Source organism: Sinohyriopsis cumingii, unplaced genomic scaffold (assembly GCF_028554795.1).
Source record: "Sinohyriopsis cumingii isolate HCF-2022 unplaced genomic scaffold, ASM2855479v2 utg004491l, whole genome shotgun sequence".
Taxonomy (NCBI): Eukaryota; Metazoa; Mollusca; class Bivalvia; order Unionida; family Unionidae; genus Sinohyriopsis; species Sinohyriopsis cumingii.
Genome location: NW_028316766.1, coordinates 35,544 through 57,711, shown reverse-complemented (window position 1 = coordinate 57,711; position 22,168 = coordinate 35,544). Strand labels below are relative to the sequence as shown.

Genomic DNA, 22,168 nt, shown 5'->3' with positions numbered 1-22,168 from the left:
CAAGGAAGAGCTCTGTTGATTTGAGGTTCAAAAGGTCAGGGTTAATCTGACTGAAGGAAGAAAAATGGTTTTCGTACAATACCTTGAATTTTCCGTCATCTTCAGCTGCCACCATTTGAGGAAGACATGCACTTAATGTAAGGAAAAAGATATTGACTTTGGAGTCAAAAGGTCAAAGGTCAAGGTCACTACTGACAGAATAAAAATGATCCCAGCACAATAAGTCCCTTGTTTAATTTAACATTTCCTCCAATTAGTAAGTGGTTTGACATAGAGAAAGGACCACGATGCGTTTACTTCTCAAGTCATATCAAAAAGTATGATAATGGGCACTTGAGATCATTAATACTGATTAGGGTTAATTCCTTGAGTTAGAGTTTTAACTTAGCTTTAACAATTTTGGTCATATCTCTATGATGTCTGCATTTTGGCAGTTTATACTGATGTCTAGCACTGGGGCATTATGCCAGAAAAGTAGCGTCTTTTTGCAGCATTCACATCACTCTTACACCAGGACAACCAGTTCTAACAATAACCTCTTAATGCCAAGCACCAAGCGGGGCAGCTGCTAGTACCATTTTTATAAGTCTTTGTTATGACTCACCCAGGTTCAAGCCTTATGTATCTGAGGCAGATGCTCCAACCACTTTGGCTAGGCAACTGGAGTAGATTAGTTGTACATTCCTAATTAGTTTTTACATTTAGCACAGGTGTTTTCACAGTGAATACATTATGTTGTACTTGGAATCATGAAACGTGATGAGGGATGCATCTTGATGTGCACTACACCTTCATCACACAGCGACCTATATGTTATGTTTTACTGACTTTGATTATATTTGTAGTACATTTATAGATCAATCTCTGTTCATGATAGAAGTATATGATCTCTCTTAGTAGCTACAATTGAAGGTCATTGTGCCTACATTTCAAATTTAGGTTAAGTTTTTGTCTTTAGTACATGACCAAATAGTATTTTAGCAACCTGGTGTAAACTGTTGTACCTAGTTTCATGAAAACTAGCGAGGAGTCACATCTTCATGAGTGTATCATCCCCCCATTGCAAATGTTGGGTATTCTGACATATGTATTTCATGCTTCACTGACACTGGCTATATTTCGTTTTAAGTTGATTTCTCACAGATGAGTTTCATATGAACAAGCAAAAACATATCTTGAAATCTGTATACACAAATGAAAGTCGGCATATTAAAGCCATTTGAAGTCTGTACACACAAATGAAAGTCAGTATATGAAAGTTATTTGAAGTCTGTATACACAAGTGAAAGTCAGTATATTAAACCCATTTGAAGTCTGTATACACAAATGAATGTCAGTATATGAAAGCCATTTGAAGTCTGTAGCAACAAGTGAAAGTCAGTATATTAAACCTATTTGAAGTCTGCAAACACATGTGAAAGTCAGTATATTAAAGCCATTTGAAGCCTGAAGACACAAGTGAAAGTCGATATATTATAGCCATTTAAAGCCTGCAGACACAAGTGAAATTCATTATATGAAAGACATTTGAAGTCTGCAGACACAAGTGAAATTCATTATATGAAAGCTTTGTGAAGTCTGCAGACACAAGTGAAAGTCAGAATATTAAAGCCATTTAAGTTTGCAGACACAAGTGAAAGTGAGTATATGAAAACCATTTGAAGCCTGCAGACACTGAAAGCCATTTGAAGTCTGCAGACACTAGTGAAAGTCAGTATATTAAACATATTTGAAGTCTGCAGACACAAGTGAAAGTCAGTATATGAAAGCCATTTGAAGTATGCAGACACAAGTGAAAGTCAGTATATTAAAGCCGTTTTAAGTCTGCAGACACATGTGAAAGTCTGTATATTAAAGCCATTTGAAGTCTGCTGACACAAGTGAAATTCAGTATATGAAAGCCATTTGAATTCTGCAGACACAAGTGAAAGTCAGTATATGAAAGCCATTTGAAGCCTGCAGACACTGAAAACCATTTGACGCCTGCAGACACTGAAAGCTATTTGAAGTCTGCAGACACAAGTGAGTCAGTATATGAAAGCCATTTGAAGTCTGCAGACACATGTGAAAGTCAGTATATCAAAGCCATTTGAAGTCTGCAGACACAAGTGAAAGTCGATACATGAAAGCCATTTGAGGTCTGCAGACACAAGTGAAAGTGAGTATATGAAAGCCATTTGAAGCCTGCAGACACAAGTGAAAGTCATTATATGAAAGCCATTTGAAGCCTGCAGACACTGAAAGCCATTTGAAGTCTGCAGACACAAGCGAAAGTCAGTATATGAAAGCAATTTGAAGCCTGCAGACACTGAAAGCCATTTGAAGTCTGCAGACACAAGTGAAAGTCAGTATATTAAAGCCATTTGAAGTTTGCAGACACATGTGAAAGTTGATATATGAAGGCCATTTGAAAGCCACAGACACATGTGGAAGTATATTTTAAGCCATTTGAAAGCTGCAGACACAAGTGAAAGTCGGTATATTAAAGCCATTTGAAGTGTGTATACACAAATGAAAGTCAATATATTAAAGCCAATTTGACATCTGTATATTAGAGCCATTTGAAGACTGTGTACACAAATGAAAGTCAGTATATTAAAGCCAATTTGAAGACTGTATACACAAATAAAAGTAAGTATATTAAATCCATTTGAAGTTTGCATGCACAGATGAAAGTATATTAAAGCCATATGAAGTCTGTATGCACAAATGAAAGTCAGTATATTAAAGCCAATTTGAAGACTGTGTACACAAATACAAGTCAGTATATTAAACCCATCATAGCATTTATATAATTAGGAGTGTTGGTTTGTTGGACTTTATACAATGTTACATGATCAAATGCATTGGAAAAGAATACTGAATTACTCAACAGTCACAACAGTTTTCTCAATATAGAACTCACGATAAAATAGGATTGGATTAATTTGTGTACTGTAGTAAAATAAATACCCATGTGTATTGTGACCAGCATGCAAAGCTGATGATTATATAATGTATCATCTTACAAAATCCAAGGCTAAAGTCGTATGTGAAGCTTTGTATCCAGTATGGTCTATTCATGTCAATTAATATATCATATGGGAATGTTATTGTATATTTTGACAAGGCACATACATGATTTTTTGTTTGTTATAAATGTAACCTTTATTTTCTGTCTTCCAGCTTCTGCTGGTGCCATGCCATCCCCACCAACCAGTGACACAGACAGGTTCATGTGCATTGCATATCTGTTGAATGATATTGGGTCAAAGGTTTTGAGAAAACTTTTCCATCATATGGTCATTACTCCCACCTGCACTCTGGACCAGCATCTGGCCAATAGCAGGAGTACCATAGACAGTCTTCTTAAGAAAAGAGTGTTGAATACATCCCAGATGGACATCATGTTCCCACCAAATGGAGATGATACAAACCTAGATGACTATGACATCACCCTGCTGTCAGCACTTTTTAATAACATTGTGCCAACTCTGGGTCATCAGGAAATGAATCTGGTCAAAGGTCTACGAGATGACAGGAACAAATTATATGGGCATACAAAGTCATGCATGATGAATGCCAATGAGTTCCAAACATGTTGGAGTAACATAAGCTCAACACTGATAACACTCAGTCAGCAATGTGGAGACCCCAATTTTGAGAATGAAATGCTCAAGGAAATTCAGCAGACTCAAGTTCCAGATGCATCCTACCTCAGTATACTCCAAGCATGGTTTAACAGGATAGAAAGAGTTGAGCAAAGACTAAAATCAAGTGAAACATCTCCCACAAGTGAGACAAAGACGTGAAAATGTTCGACTTGAATGAACAATCTGAAACTAGAAACTTTTGAACATACATGTATGTAAACGTAAAAGAAAAGGTTCAGAATTATGTTCAGGGTCATGGTTTATATTCTTGAATCAATAATAAAATGTCTAATTTATATGCACAGACATTTCAAATAGTAGGAATGTATAATTGTGTTGATATGAGTTTCAAAACTAGTATGTCCAATAAATCGGCCCCATTCCACATCTGTGATAAACATATAATTACATGGGTATCAATTGGAGATGCTTACTGGTATTTCTACGGCTTGTAAGTTGCAGTTGATAAAGGAGCCCTTATTATCTGTGAAGCATATGTTCATATTTGCAGTGTAGTTAGTTCATTTAATGGTTTGAATTTAAGGAGGATCTTCCATCACCACCTTGTATCATTTTAAGTATGCAGTGGTACTTTTCATTAATTTTAGCTCTACTGGTCATAAACGTAAAGAGCTTATGGCATAGTGTGTTGTCCGTCATCAATCATCTATACTCAGACATCCATCTGTCATCGACTGAAAGAGCTTATGGTATGGTGTATTGTCTGCATCAGTCATCCATACTTAGACCTCCATCTGTCGTGGACTGAAAGAGCTAATATGGCATGGTGTGTTGTCTGTCATCAGTCATCCATACTTAGATATCCATCTGTCATAACCGAAAGAGCTTATGGCATTATGTGTTGTCTGCCATCGGTCATCCATACTTCGACATCCATCTGTCGTAGACTGAAAGAGCTTATGGCATTATGTGTTGTCTGTCATCGGTTGTTATCCATTCTTAGTCATCCATCTGTCCTGGACTGAAATAGCTTATGGCATTTTGTGTTGTCTGTCTTCGGTCATCCATACTTAGACTTCCATCTGTCATAGACCAAAAGAGCTTATGGCATTGTGTGTTGTCTTTCATCAGTCATCCATACTTAGACATCCATCTGTCATATACTTAAAGAGCTTATGGCATTGTGTGTTGTCCGTCATCAGTCATCCATTCTTAGTCATCCATCTGTCATGGACTAAAATAGCTTATGACATTTTGTGTTGTCTTCATTGGTCATCCATACTTAGACATCCATCTGCCATAGATCAAAAGAGCTTATGGAATTGTGTGTTGTCTTTCGTCAGTCATCCATACTTAGACATCCATCTGTCATATACTGAAAGAGTTTATGGCATTGTGTGTTGTCCGTCATGAGTCATCCATACTTAGACCTTCATATATCCATTAGTACAAGTTTAATATTGTTACTCTTAATCTTCTTACATGTTGCCATAAAATATTACACGCACATTTTTTCCATGATCTAGTTGGTCCTAATTTAAAATGGAGCTACACAGAAATCCAGTATGGCTGTCATAGTAACTATTTCGAAAATCTTACCATTTTTCCACCTGCATTGATGGCCATGTCAGTATTGGGTTTTCACAGAAAGACTTCTTATGATATCTAGTTGGTCCTAAAGTAAGATGGTGACAATCTGATGTCCAATATGGCAACCAGAGAAGCCATTGTGAAATTCTTGCTTCTTTCTTTGTTTTAATTTAAAAGTCATTTTGATATGAGACTTTAAATAAAAGACTTCTAATAAATATATAGTTGGTCCTGAATGAAATAAAATATCGGTCTGATGTTCAATATGGCTACCAAATGGTCATCTTCAACATCTTAGGTCTCAGTTCTGCTGTCTCTCATATATTTAAACATTCTTCCAGTCTAACTGAAGTTTGGAACGATGGAAATGATTAACAATAAAAAAACTGACATTCTTTGAAATAAGATGTTAGGTTTAAACAAGGTTCAGATATTCAGTTTAGAATTAAGAGATGCCACCCTTTAATTTGATCAATGAAGTCTCATAATTCAGTTCATTTTCGGAAGTGCTCCAAAATAGTGATGTGATAAAATAGTCTAATAACAAAAGCGTTCACATATGGCACACAAATTAATCAGACATTGAATGAAGCAAAGCAATCCCACTTTTAAAAGCAGATCTGAGAAGAAATGCATGCATTAGATACAACTAAGGCATTGGTGAATATTCGTGATTGGCTGTGGCACATTGAAGGATGAACTTGGGCTGAAGATAACGCAGTATTGCGTGGTGTTGGCTGCTTATGTTTTCAACAGTTTTGTCATCAAGACTGTGCTCCAGAGTTTGACTGACATGAGTTTAGCCATGAATATCGCCTATCACTATCAACATCAGATTTATTCATACGCATGTCAAAAATGGCAGGGTTTCCCAGTTTGAAAGAGAAACTACATGACCTGCAATGCGATTAAGTGTTGATGTATGATTTCAGTGGAACCCAAGGATGTATAGGATCATTATCTTTCATAATTCAGTATTATTCAAATGACCTGGCATATACTACTTTTTGCGTGTAGCAATGGCATTAGGGCTTTAATGTTACATGGGCATAACATGTGAGACGTTTGTTATTTAGCTTTGGTTTTGGCTTTGTATGGATATCACAAGATGTTGGAAATTTTAGTGTGCTTGTAAATGCATCCTCTCAAAGAACAAATGATTGTACTAGTCAAACCTGGCACGATAAAATCACATAGAATATAGGCATTATGAAAATTATAAATAAGTTTTAATGTTAAGAAGTATTTATAGGTTTTACCTCTTATGCCTGTAAAGATTTTTCGAGATCAGATGCTCTCGTCATTAACTTTTGAAAGAGATTGGTAGGCAAGTGTTGGTGTGTTAGATCTTCATATAGTTTTTAAGAGATTGGTAGACATGTATTAGTGTGTTACTTCATATTGTTTTAAGAGATTGGTAGGCATGTCTTGGTTCGTTGTTGCTTCATATTGTTTTAAAGAGGTTTGTAGGCATGTGTTGGTGTGTAACTATTTCAGATGTTTTAAAGAGATTGGTAGGCATGTGCTGGTGTGTTACTTCGTATTGTTTTAAAGAGATTGGTAGGCATTTATTGCTGTGTTACTTCACATTGTTTTAAAGAGATTTTTGGGCATGAGCTGGTGTGTTACTACTTGATAATGTGTTAAAGAGATTGGTAGGCATGTGCTGGTGTGTTACTACTTGATAATGTGTTAATGAGATTGGTGGGTATGTGTTGTTATGTTATTACTTGATAATGTTTAATAGAGATTGGTAGGCATGTATTGCTGTGTTACTTCACATTGTTTTAAAGAGATTGGTAGGCATGTATTGGTGTATTACTACTTGATAATGTGTTAAAGAGATTGGTGGGCATGTGTTGGTATGTTATTCCTTGATAATGTTTAATAGAGATTGGTAGGCATGTGTCGGTGTGTTACTGCTTCACATTGTTTGAAAGAGATTGATAGGTATGTCTTGGTGTGTTATTTCTTCATATTGTTTGAAAGAGATTGGTAGGCATTTGTTGGTGTGTTACTACACGATAATGTTTAACTTTTGTTATCACATGAATTTGGCATTCATAGAAGATGACTAGCATGTATTTCTCATTTGTAAACATTATCAAGATCTGAGAGAAACTACATAGGTAAATCCTTTGTCTTTATATATAGTATAGAATTTTAAATTATCCCCTTAATTGTATCAACATTTACCTGATTGCCGTTATGTTTAATTTCTCTCAAAATCGGGCAGACAGTCTTGTATCTTTACACTTTGTTTTGGGTTTCTTAAATTTCATTTTGTGATATAGCTGGAATCAACATTTTTAATGTCATTTGTTTACTATTCATAATTCACTATTACTATGGTAATGTTCATATTGTAATAACTCTTCATAATGTCACTATCACTATGGTAATGTTCATAATGTAATAACTCTTCATAATGTCACTATTACTATGGCAATGTTCATAATGTCACTATTACTATGGTAATGTTCATATTGTATTAACTCCTGTCACATATTTATATGTATTGCTTTGCTTTTTTAGTTGTAATGTTTTGGGATTTGTATTTATTTTGACTGTCTGCGGGAGGAAAACATTGTCCTTTCGAAGCCACTTCCCAACATGTGGGGTCTATTCTTCAGTCGTGTTCTCTAGAAGCTGTCTGACATACCTTAGTGGACCAGACATTGTCTCCTTTAGGTGAGTGAATGTTTCCCTCTACCACTAACATACCTTGGTGGACCAGAGAAGATCTATTTTGGGTGAGTTAATGTTTCACCACTACCACTAACATATCTTAGTGGACCAGAGAGTGTCTCTTTTGGGTGAGTGAATGTTTCCCTCTACCACTTTCAAATCCTTTCAGACATTGGTTGTAGTACGGTTCTTTAATTTTATTTTGTATTAAGATTCATTATTAATTTTATAACTACATGTAATTATTAGGTCTGAATTGAATATTCATGAGACTGGAGAATTGATTACACACTATGTATTAAGATTCATTATTAATTTTTTAACTGCATGTAATTATTAGGTCTGGATTGAATATTCACGAGGCTGGAGAATTGTCTACACACTATGTATTAAGATTCATTATTAATTTTATAACTGCATGTAATTATTAGGTCTGGATTGAATATTCATGAGGCTGGAGAATTGTCTACACACTATGTTTTAAGATTCATTATTAATTTTATAACTACATGTAATCATTAGGTCTGGAATGAATATTCATGAGGCTGGAGAATTGTCTACACACTATGTATTAAGATTCATTATTAAATTTATAACTGCATGTAATTATTAGGTCTGAATTCACTACTCTTGAGGATGGAGAATTGATTACACACGTCGTTGTGGCTGTTTGATTTAGTTTTATGACATCATAAATCATAAAAATTATGAAGTCCAGTGGTCTGATTTTTGTGTCGTAACAGGATTTCTTTCTTTTTAGGTTTTAATTATACATTGACATTATGGGATGAAAAAACTTATGTTATTGAATATGGACAAATGCTATTTAATATGGACAAATGCTGTTTAATATGGACAAATGCTATTTATATGAACAAATGTTGAATATGGACAAATGCTGTTTAATATGGACAAATGCTATTGAATATGCACAAATGCTCTTTAATATGGACAACCGCGATTGAATGTGGACAAATGCTGTTTATTATGGACAAATGATGTTTAATATGGACAAATGCTACTTAATATGGACAAATGCTATTGAATATGTACAAATGCTATTTAGTATGGACAAATGCTGTTTAATATGGACAAATGCTATTTAGTATGGACAAATGCTGTTTAATATGGACAAATGATCAAATGATGTTTAATATTGACAAATGCTGTTTAATATGGACAAGTGTTATTTAATGTGGATAAATGCTACTTAATATAGAGAAATGCTATTTAATATTGACAAATGATGTTTAATATGGACAAATGCTATTGAATATTGACAAATGATATTTAATATGGACAAATGTTATTGAATAGGGACAAATTCTATTTGATATAGACAAATGCTGTTTAACATGGACAAATGCTATTTAATACAGACAAATGCTATTGAATATGGACAAATGCTACTGAATACGGAAAAATGCTGTTTAATATGGACAAGTGCTGTTTAATATGGACAGATGCTGTTTAATATGGACGAATGCTGTTAATATGGACAAATGATGTTTAATATGGATAAATGCTGCTTAATATGGACAAATGCTGTCTAATATGGACAAATGCTATTGAATATTGACAAATGCTGTTTAATATGGACAAAGGCTATTTAATATGACAAATGCTGTTTAATCTGGACAAATGCTATTGAATACAAATTCAATTTAGTATCGACAAATGCTGTTTAATATGGACAAATGCAATTGAATATTGACAACTGCTGTTTAATATGGACAAATGCTGTTTAATATGGACAAATGGTTTTGAATACAAATTCTATTTAATATGGACAAATGCTGTTTAATATGGACAAATGTTTTTGAATGTGGACAAATGCTGTCTGATATGGATAAAGGCTGTTTAATATGGACAAATGCTGTTTCATAAGGACAAATGCTATTGAATATAGACAAATGTTATTGAATATGGGCAAATGCTGTTTAATATGGACAAATACTGTTTAATAGTTGAATATGGACAAATGCTGTTTAATATGGACAAATGCTACTTAATATAGACAAATGCTGTTTAATATGGACAAATGCTAATTAATATGGATAAATGCTGTTGGATATGGACAAATGCTGTTCAATATGGACAAATGCTTTTTGATATGGACAAATGCTACTGAATATGCACAAATGCTCTTTAATATGGACTACCGATATTGAATGTGGACAAATGCTGTTTATTATGGACAAATGCTGTTTATTATGGACAAATGCTGTATGGACAAATGCTATTTAATATGGACAAATGCTATTTAGTATGGACAAATGCTGTTTGATATGGACAAATGCTATAGAATATGGACAAATGTTTAATATGGACAAACGCTATTAAATAGGGACATATGCTATTTAATACGGACAAATGCTATTGAATACAGACAAATTCTTTTGAATATGTACAAATGCTATTTAATACGGACACATGATTTTTAACATGATCAAATGATGTTTAATATGGACAAATGCTGTTTAATATGGACAAGTGCTATTTAATGTGGATAAGTGCTGCTTAATATAGAGAAATGCTGTTTAATATGGACAAATGATGTTTAATATGGACAAATGCTATTGAATATTGACAAATAATATTTAATATGGACAAATGCTATTGAATAGGGACAAATTCTATTTGATATGGACAAATGCTGTTTAATATGGATAAATGCTATTTAATATGGACAAATGCATTTTCATATGGACAAATGCTATTTAATATAAACAAATGCTGTTTAATATGGACAAATGCTATTTAATATAAACAAATGCTGTTTAACATGGACAAATGCTGTTTAATATGGACAAATGCTGTTTAATATGGACGGATGCTGTTAATATGGACAAATGATGTTTAATATGGATAAAGACTGTTTAATATGGACAAATGCTGTTTCATAAGGACAAATGCTATTGAATGTAGACAAATGTTATTGAATACGGACAAATGCTGTTTAATATGGACAAATGCTATTTAACATGGACAAATGATGTTTACTATAGACAAATGCTGCTTAATATTGACAAATGCTGTTTAATATGGACAAATGCTGTTTAATATTTTAATATGGACAAATGCTGTTTAATATGGACAAATGCTACTTAATATAGACAAATGCTGTTTAATATGGGTAAAGGCTGTTTAATATTAATAAATTTTGTTTAATATTCACAAATTCTGTTTAATATGCATGTTTGTTGGCATACATGATGATAACATTAACATTTTTGTGCCATTACAATAATTTCATCATATCTAAAATCATATTTCATGTTGGGGACAATTACGCAAACTCCACTCAACAAGACAAATATAATGCGTTTGACCAAAGCGTATGTGTAGTTGCAATAAATTAGGTTAGCAATTGATAAATTGTTTATTAAAACATGAGGGTTTGTTCATGTATTATATGACAGTCTGAACTCTCAGTGGAGTGAGAGGAGGTCAGGTGTGTCTTGATGTAGTGATGTAATGTATTATATGGCAGCCTGAACTCTCAGTGGAGTGAGAGGGGGTCAGGTGTGTCTTGCTGTAGTGATGTAATGTATTATATGGCAGCCTGAACTCTCAGTGGAGTGAGAGGGGGTCAGGTGTGTCTTGCTGTAATCCTGTAATGTATTATATGGCAGTCTGAAGTCTCAATGGAATGAGAGGGGGTCAGATGTGTCTTGTTGTAGTGCTGTAATGTATTACATGGCAGTCTGAACACTCAGTGGAGTGAGAGGGGTTCACTGGTTCAGATGTGTCTTGCTGTAGTCCTGTAATGTTTGTAACACTTTATCATATTTTATTCATGACAGAATAATGTGTTCATAAAATAATTTTTATGTCAAACAAATGATGAGTAAAGGTGAATTAGTATGACTCATTACATATCTTTTAAATGACTCCATAGAGCCTGCATTGTCCTGATGTGACATCTGTCCACACACACATGCATACATACATGCATGCATCCATTAATACATACATACATACATAAGTACATACATACATACATACATACATACATACATACATTTCAAAGGATATATCTTCCACAAATTGTATCTTTAATTTAAGAGTTTTGAACATTGCATTTAATTGGCACTATGCTGCCTGGGTGTCGCAGAAGCGATGTTACATTTTATACATACATACATACATACATGCATGCATGCATGCATGCATGCTGCATACATACATACATACATACATACATACATTTCAAAGGATATATCTTCCACAAATTTTATCATTAATTTAAGAATTTTGAACATTGCATTTAATTGACACTATGCTGCCTGGGTGTCACAGAAGCGATATTACATTTTATGCATGCATGCATACACACATACACCACACATGTATACATGTATACATACATACAGACAGACAAACAGATGCACTGTTGTTAATCTTGGGACATGGTATAATTGCGCACCTTTGTACATTTTGCAAGAAGAAGGATGGGATATGTCCCAAAAATATAGCGTGTGTAGAAACAGAATTTTGTGGTTTCAATGGTGGCATTACAGACACCATTCTGCGATTTTTGAAGTCACCAATCGCACCAAACCAACAATTCAGTATGTGTGCTTGCAGATAGGAGGAAACGATTTACGGAACGCTGTATCTTTTATTGACGTAGCCAGTAAGATTGAGAGAATCTGCACTTAATTGATACAGAAAGGTATCAATAAAGTACAGCTTGGAAATATTCTACCCCGAGGGGATGCGAAGGGTATGACCGTATCCGAATATTGCAATAAGATAACAATATTAAACAAAATATTGGCTACAAGATTCAAAGATCACGACCGGATCGTCTTGTGCACATACCAATATTTTAGGCCAAAATATTGGGCACGAGACAAAAAACTCATTTAAATGAAAAAGGGAGTGGGTGGCTGTATGGCATTAATCGTTTTATTTTCTTCTGAAAAAGCACATTTTAAATGCATCCAATCTATTTCAACCGCTATTGAACAAATAACCTTTTTAAGGGCCACATGAAACTGTAAGCGACGATACCCACCCCATTCATGAGTTTCGGAAACAGCAATGTTAACATAAACATCAACATGTATGTTAGTGTTGCTGGCTAACGTCGTTGCAATCAAAAAATTACTATGTTAAATTGTAGCTACAGAGATCTCAATTAATTACAATTTATCCACACTGGTTATTAAATTACAGGTGGACAAAAAGCATTGCTGGCTTAGATAGGATGGATTTGGGCATATTAACTGTAAAAGAGTACTTTAGAAAGTGAATCAAATTGAATATGCGAGTGAGTAATGTCAAGTTGAGTTTTCGGTATAAAGCTGTAATTCAGGCTGTTGATGCTTTTAATAAATATGATAATGACTGTTAATGCAACTTTTAATAAAGCTGCTAGTGGCCCTTGACAAGGTCAGTGGGACCCATAAGTGTAACCTCCAATATAAGTGAGTGATTGTTATAATGTTGTTGTTGTTGTTGTAGGGTTTAACGCCATTTTTCAGCACACAATAGGCTATACAATGCGGACAGTATTAATGGTGGAGAAAGAACCCGGAAAGAACCACCGACCTATGAGAAGCTCTTGGCAAGATTTCTCACATACCCACATTACCCTAATCCGAGACTCAAACCCACGCAGACAGAGGTGAGATGGCAGTGATCCATAACGGAGAGCGCGTTAGACCACTCGGCCACTCAGGGCCCCAGAGGGATTGTTATACCGAGAGATGTGCCAATATATATGATTCACAATAGACACAGAGTGCCAACAACCTATCTAGAATTTTGGCTGCATCATGTAACCATTATTTTGACCAAGAACACGTAGCTTTGACACATAACATAATGATTTCATGTACCATTTATAAAGTAAAGGGCACTTAATGAGGTTCTCATGAAAGCACCTGCAGGCATCACAATGCTATTTGATTGACTCCTTTGAACAACTAAATAGTAGAGGGCAGATAATAAATAGTACGTTTACAATGAAACGAAATTGAAATATATAAATAAAGCATAAAATTCATAAAATTCACTTGGAAATTAACACGAGTGACCTGTGGTTTGAATATATTAACGCCATGTTGTGAACGTATATGTGCATGTGCTTTCATCTAACAATTGCCATCTCATAACGACTGTTTCACACATAGCTATGTAATCTTTTGGTCTTTGTCAGTTTTTGTGAAGTTTCAGAAACTAAAAAGATGGTTTGTAAGCTGTATGTGCCACCTTTGGTGATTAAGCCATTAATTTTTGCAAAAACACAGCAGAAGCTATACACTGTAATTAACTGGAACATGCATGAGTACTTTTATTACATTATTGTAATCACAACTGTGTGTAAATAGCTCAGATCAAATGCCACTACATCAAGCACTTTTACTAAATGTCAAAACTTCACCAAAAATGTATGAAGTCCTATAGATATACTTAGAGGTTTGAGATATCCCCCTAAACATGGGTTAATTTCAGCTAGAAAGTCTGGTGGCAGAAGATATAATTGCAGTTTCCATGTCATTTTTTATATAATACCAGAGATTATGTAAAGTTAAGAATAGTGCAGGATGCCATCACATTATATCTTTTTTACTTCAGTTTCTGAAGGTTATTATGGTACAAGTGTACTTTACAAGCATTTTAGTTGAAAATATCAACATAATTACTGAGAAATTCTTGTTAGGGTGGGCTGGTCTGGAATATAATATATTCTTATTTATAGCTTACTGGGAACATAGTTTTAACGTAAAAGGAAAACCTAACAAAACATGATATTTTAAGTTGTGAATTGTGTGATGTATTTTCCAACATTTGCTTACGATCAGCCATTATAGACAGTAAAATGAGCAATATTTTGTGCTTTCATTTGCCAGTTGCTATTGTTATTGTATTCCAGTCGATGTTTCTGTATGAAATAATTCATTAAGCACCTGCTGTTTTATTATGGCTAGTTGATCAGTTATCTGGATATTTCTTCAAATGAGAGAGTGGTATATATCTTTATATCATCATTAAAAACTGTGTTGAGGTTAATATTGCAAGTTTTCCATCACCTTTCCTTACCGCTTTGTAACTTAAAGGCTGTTTGAGATCAAGAGATACAATGTAACATACTTACAAATTATCAATAGAAGGTGTTGCATGCAGGGTATACAAAGTCAATTAATTTAATTGAGTATCATAGTATTGAAACGCAGCTGCTTTCCTTGTATTTCAGAAAGATTGCTACCATACATGCTCCGTCAAACAGCACAAAAAACAAATTATGTCCCCAGAATCACATTTTCCTATAGACAGAACATCAGTACTATGTTTTGTGTGCACAGGGAAATTTATACCACCACCTGTTTTTCATAGACGTATTGGTGCATGTTTAACACGCTGGCCCATCTTCAAACAGAAATCAGATAATCTGATATACTGTAGTTGCTGTGTCTATAATCTTGACCTTCATCACAGGTTGACCATGTACTTGAGCCATTATTCCGTCTGTGCTCGTGTGACAAGAATGGGCATTACAGATATCAGCTGGTCTTCAAAGCATGGCAATGAAGCAAGAATCTTCATCTTTGGGAACCTGTCAAATATAATCGGAAACCTGAGTGAGGGTCTGCAGTTTGAGCTACATATACAATGCCCTGATTCTGACCCAGATGATTTGGAGGGCCTGCTTGTTGTTCCACTGGTACAGAAGAATGTAAATGTACATGACATTCCCACAACAAGTGTCATATACTTGAGTCACAAGAACTTTTTAATTCTAGTTTAAGGAAGAGGTGAGTATGAGCAAATAATCCTGTAAAATCTAATGTACACTCCACCAGAAGTAACGTGTCCATAACATATCACATTTTAAAACTGGAGTACCCAGTTGAATGTACTATAGCTCTGATCGTACAATAAATACGAATATCAGCCATAAACATGAGTGTTGTAAACTCCAGCGAACACCTTAGTGAAATTCTTAGTTTTATATCAGGTCTAATCGACATAAAAAGTTTCACAATAAAAAATATTTCAAATAAAAACAATAAAATCATTAAAATGCTAGTCGACAAGATTGAATACTATGGGGATTCAGTAATTTCTGGCAAATACATTATCACATTAACCTTATGAATAATTGTGTCAAATATCATATCACTTTAATGTTAGGATTAATATGTCAAACACCTAACCATATTAATGTTGTGTTAGGAAATCCAGTGTCAAATACACGGTCATATTATCATTATCTGTCAAATGCCAAAGCACAGTAATGTTAGGAATGACACTGTCAAAAACCCAATCACAGTAATGTTAGGAATGACACTGTCAAAACCCCAATCACAGTAATGTTAGGAATGACACTGTCAAATACCCAATCACAGTAATATTAGGAATGACACTGTCAAAAACCCAATCACAGTAATGTTAGGAATGACACTGTCAAATACCCAATCATAGTAATGTTAGGAATGACACTGTCAAATACCCAATCACAATAATGTTAGGAATGAAACTGTCAAAAATCTAATCACAGTAATGTTAGGAATGACACTGTCAAAAACTCAATCACAGTAATGTTAGGAATGACACTGTCAAATACCCAATCACAGTAATGTTAGGAATGACACTGTCAAAAACCGAATCACAGTAATGTTAGGAATGACACTGTCAAATACCCAATCACAGTAATATTAGGAATGACACTGTCAAAAACCCAATCACAGTAATGTTAGGAATGACACTGTCAAATACCCAATCATAGTAATGTTAGGAATGACACTGTCAAATACCCAATCACAGTAATGTTAGGAATGACACTGTCAAAAATCTAATCACAGTAATGTTAGGAATGACACTGTCAAAAACTCAATCACAGTAATGTGAGGAATGACACTGTCAAATACCCAATCGCAGTAATGTTAGGAATGACACTGTCAAAAACCGAATCACAGTAATGTTAGGAATGACACTGTCAAAAACCGAATCACAGTAATGTTAGGAATGACACTGTCAAATACCCAATCGCAGTAATGTTAGGAATGACACTGTCAAAAACCGAATCACAGTAATGTTAGGAATGACACTGTCAAATACCCAATCACAGTAATGTTAGGAATGACACTGTCAAATACCCAATCACAGTAATGTTAGGAATGACACTGTCAAATACCCAATCACAGTAATGTTAGGAATGACACTGTCAAAACCCCAATCACATTGGCGTTAGGATTTACCTCTGCTACTACTTCCTTAATCCAGCCTTTCAAAAGACTTGATAAAGTATATCTATGCTTGTATAGACAAGGGGAAGTAACTCTTGCAGATTACCTACTCTTACTATGTTAATGTGAATCTATTCATTCATTATTTTATCACCACCATTACTACTGCCATCATCAGCGTGTTTGTTGTAGTCTAAGAAAGTATGATGCATCATATTTTCATTTTCAAGACAAAAGGAAAAGTAAAAGATCAAGATTTGACTTCAGATAGTTGGTTTTTGCATTACGTCATTTCATACAGTGAAACCACGGACATAACTAATAGATAACTAATAGATAAAAAGTGGAATGTTGAGTACATATACATCACAGGCTGGGACTAAACATTGCGGATGGCTTGTATTTGGGGCTTGTATCTAGCGTAAGGAAGACACTTAATTGCTTTTGGGGTCATTTTAAAAGCTCTCTACTAGATATATCACTTTTTAGCTGAAATCTACAGCTTTTGAAGAAAGAAAAAACACAAAATAATTTATAAAATCCAAACACTGTGTCTTGATGTGTTCTAACAACACATTAGAGAAACCAGCCAGACTTGTTTCACCGGTACTTTTACTAGCTTGAATCATTGATGTCTGGCAGAGGTTAGACTTGTCAGTAGAGTGACTGGTGTGAATCACTGGTGTTTCGCAAAGGATTAGAATTGATCACGAACATCTGACACTGTACACAACAATCTGTTAATTGATTACATTGTTGTTAGAGTTCTGAGAGTTTAAGGCCAAATGCTGGAAACTTTGGATCTGTTATAAGTAGGACAGGAATGAATGTTGGTCACAATGTCTTACTGGCCTTTGGTGACAATCAAGTGATATTTGGCAGAAGGGAGACAAGATGGAGAGACCAACCATTTTGATTTTGGCAGACAATCGGGGTAATTCTTCTTATTCTTCGCATGTTCAATTGTTATTCTGTTGTGCAAGATGTATTAAGTGGAATGCATAAAGACAGCTCTTACATAATTTGTTCAAAGCAAAGCAAATTACCAAAATATGTGTCTTCTTCCTGTGCTATGGTTCCACTAAGAAATATTTGCAAGTTCGGCAATGCTTTGATATAAAAAATATAGCATGTGCAGATGAGAATCAGTGGTCCTGGGATTGCAGTGTGTGTTTCGAAGTCATGCAGTTTTTGCATTTCATAAATTACTAGTATTAGAAGTTTCCATGCACAACAATTAAGTTAGTTTAGTATCGAAATAAAATATATTAGTTAACAATATATTACAAGATAATTCATTTTAAAGATGGGATTCATTATTCATCACCTGTAATTCGTATCATTGTTTATTTAAAATCTAAATTGATTTTTGACTTTTGTATTTACAGTGTTGAAACCTGCTAACTACGATTTGGAGCCATGAAGAGAAAGAAGCCATCGATGATGAGACTCAGGAACGCATCATAGGTCCAAGGCAGGAACTTCCTGGGGGGGGGGGGGGGGTAAAATAACTTTTGGATAATAGGCAGCAAGTTTACAAACACAGCAACATGAAAACTGCAGCTTCAAATTCTTCAGAGGCTGATCATTTGTGTCTTGTGGTTACAGCATTACATCATTCTAATGCTGATATAGATAGGACAAAATACAAAGTAATATGGAGTGGGTGGCTTCTAGACTACAGAACCACTGAGAGCGGCTTAAATTTGATGCTTAACAGTGTTCAGTACTCGTCTTCTGATGGAAATTAAAAATGATGTTTGAATGATTTTAAAAAAATATTTGCAATGAACTATATGATAGAAAACTCTTTTGTTTCATGGTTGACAATATACTTACTTGTATTACTTTTCTGTAGCATTGCCATCAGAATTTGAATATGAGTTATGTTCAAAGCTTCCAGGTTTAAATCTACTAGAGGAGAATACATACCATGAAAACAAGTGCATATTTTGTTTTTAGTCTCCATGAAAAATGCACAATTCATTCCAATAACAAATATTTGTTTCGAAGCCAATTTACAGATTAAAATTTGTTAATACATTGTTTGCAATTTTGTATTTACATTTATGCAATTATCATTGTCAGGACAAGTTTTAGTAATCCCCTGTCGGTGGCAAAGCATGACACAGTAGCGGGTTATAGTATTGTCAGATTGTTTAATGTTTTCGTACTAGATGTAATATTGCTTACATCTTCTGTACCACCAAATGGTTTTGTTTTTATTCTTGGGATGGTTCAGTATGACACATTATCAGTTTCTTCTTGTTTTACACTCACTTGAACTTTGACGTTCAGGTGAAGATCATGGTCAGTTCATTGAAAAGTTTGAATAAGTTGTACGTTATTGTTCCATTTGCTTGTATTTTCTAAATCCCTTCATAAATAATATACATTCTTGCGATGACTAACCAAATACAATTCATACAGAGATACATGGACCTTATATATCAATGAATATTATAGTATGCATGTTATCGCAAAGTTTGGTATATTTTACAAATAGTATGGGAGCCGTGGGTTTCCATGTGGTCTAAAGCGCTTGACTTTTATGATCACCGCAAACTCACCTCTGTCTGCATAGGTTTGAGTCTTGAGCTTGGCTAATCTGGGTATGTGAGAGAGCTGCTAGTAGCTTTCCATGAGTCAGTGGTTCTTCCTGGGCTTATCCGGGGTTCTTCCTCCACCAGTTATACTGGCCGCCAAGAGCAATCTATCTTGCATTGAGAAATGGCATTAAATTCAAAAGAACAAAAACAAAAACATCTAGTGTGTGTCATTAAATAATTTTGATATGACAGCATGTTAACATATCACTGCATGTGATTCTGATTTATCCAGTAAACCCATCGAACTCGTGTGCAGTTTTATCTTTTTACGCATTGGCTGTGACCATGAGGAATTTCTTCACAAGAACCTATTTAACCTTTTTTTAAAACATTACTATCAACATTTTTAACGACCAAGTTGTAAGCATTCTTACAAAGAGCTTTGATAAAAAGGTCATGTCTGTCGCAATATGGCCAACGTACCCTACAGGGGTTCATTGCAAGAAACAAAATAAAATTGGTATCAGTCATCGTTTATATATATATATATATATATATATATATATATATATATATATATATATAATGTTTGAAGAGTAAGTTTTACATATTAAGCAGGTATATGTTTTAAAGCTGGACTTTTTCGAGTCAATTTAATTACATTTTACAGGGGACAGAGTGTCTTGCCTCCCACAGAATGTATTAGACATGCAACCTGAAGTTGTACATCTGGATCAGATCGGTAGAAGGGTTGGGAAAAGATATGTCCATCTTGGTGTTGAACTAGGAGTTGCTGTGACCAGAGTCAATCAAATTCGCGTCAGATACACGTGACTTGCAATGCCCATTTTGGAAATAATGAGACAATGGAGACAAAACAAAGCTGTAAAGGCTACTTTCAGTATTCTGGAGCAGGCATTCAGACGTGTTGATATTGATCCCAGCATTCTCAAACTGTGTATAAAGTGATCATTTCTCCGGAGAAATTGGGAAATGCATATATTATGTTTAATCATTGCAGAATTTGAAATAAACTGACATTTTGCAATATGAAAACAAAACACTGCCCCTAATATTGAACATTTTTTAACTATTGTAATTGCAGCTAACATGAACGTAATGATTTGAACAGCATAAATTGCAGTGGTCATGTATGCAAAATATTTGAAATGTTATAATTACCGTGTATATGCGTGACCATATTTGAGCTCTAATAATTTCACTGTATATCTTCGATCTTATATAACTGCAGTGTACATGTGTGTAAATATTTGATGTGTTATAACTGAAGTGTACATGAATGTCTATATTCAAACTGTTATAAATATAGCGCACATATAGGTTATACTAGCAGAGTACATGTTGATGTTGATGCCAGGTATAACACCATTTTTCAGCACAATTTAGTCTATACATGGTTCCAGTATAAATGGTGAGGAAGAACCCAGAATAAACCTGGAAATAATGACAGACTGATGAGAAGCTACTGGCAAGCTTTCTCACATACCCACATTGGCCGAACCCGACATTGGAATCCACGTAGACAGAGGTGAGATGGCAATGATCCTTAATGGTGAGCTCTTTAGACCACTCAGCCACTAGGTGCCCCCATTGTACATGTATGTAAATATTTGATTTGTTATAATTTCCGTGAACATGCAAATCAATATTTCATCTGTAACACTTGTTGAATACATGTATGTATATATTTGATCTGATATAATTTCAGTGTACATATATGTAAATATTTGATCTCTTATAATTGCCATGTACATGCATGTCAATATTTGATCTGTTATAATTGCCGTGTACATGCATGCCAATATTTGATCTGTAATAATTGTGACAAATGTATCTCAGTCTTTGACTTGCTATAATTGCGACGTATATGTATGTAAATTAGTATGCATCTGTTATAAATACAATTATAAACACATATAACTATTTGTTCAGTTATAATTGCAGTGTACAGGTATGTAGATGTGGATAATTTGAGTTATACGCTCATGCAATGTCAGACATGTATACATTTATTTAGCTCAAAATGCAAAAGGCCACTTTTATGTTTGCCAAAGAATATAGTATTTCATTAACTTCCATCAATCATGTTGATCATTCACTGCAAGACATACAATTTTGTAAATACTGTCTCTCTCACACACACATACTTCGTGGCAAAAGTTAAGTATAATAAATTGGACCTGCCCCTCCTTTTTCCCTTTTTTCCTTCTGTCAGTCCCTCTACTGCACTTTAATTCCACACAATAATTCAAACTCAGCACAGTCCAAAAACACAGACCACACTATAACCGAAGATCTGAGTTACTGGGGAACCTCAAACAAATTACAAATGGAGATGACATCCCCATCGGCCATCTGGAAAACACTGTTGAATTACATGACTGTTTATTCTCTGAATATTCATTTTACGTTGGCGATAGGAATAATTGTCAATAATTTTTTTTTTTATAAAAGGGTTGTATTTGTTATTTTGCATGAATTGCTTTTCTTTTTGAGATACAAAACCATTGAACGATTGTAAAATACA

General features: G+C 34.5%; 1 protein-coding gene across 3 annotated transcripts; it reads left to right on the top strand.

The window, feature by feature from the left end:
* The first annotated feature begins 3,171 nt into the window (after positions 1-3,171).
* On the top strand, positions 3,172-21,561 carry LOC149769144 (uncharacterized). Of its 3 annotated transcripts, none has more exons than XM_089949965.1 (3): positions 3,172-7,874; positions 15,079-15,637; positions 18,460-21,561. In XM_089949965.1, exon 1 carries the CDS (start codon positions 3,180-3,182, stop codon positions 3,789-3,791), a length of 612 nt encoding a protein of 203 aa, XP_089806091.1. In that variant the 5' UTR covers positions 3,172-3,179; the 3' UTR covers positions 3,792-7,874; positions 15,079-15,637; positions 18,460-21,561. The 3 variants fall into 3 exon arrangements, with proteins under 3 accessions (XP_089806091.1, XP_089806090.1, XP_089806089.1); XM_089949964.1 differs by having other exon boundaries at positions 3,172-15,637; positions 18,460-18,538; positions 20,291-21,561; XM_089949963.1 differs by having other exon boundaries at positions 3,172-15,637.
* The last annotated feature ends 607 nt before the right edge of the window (positions 21,562-22,168 follow it).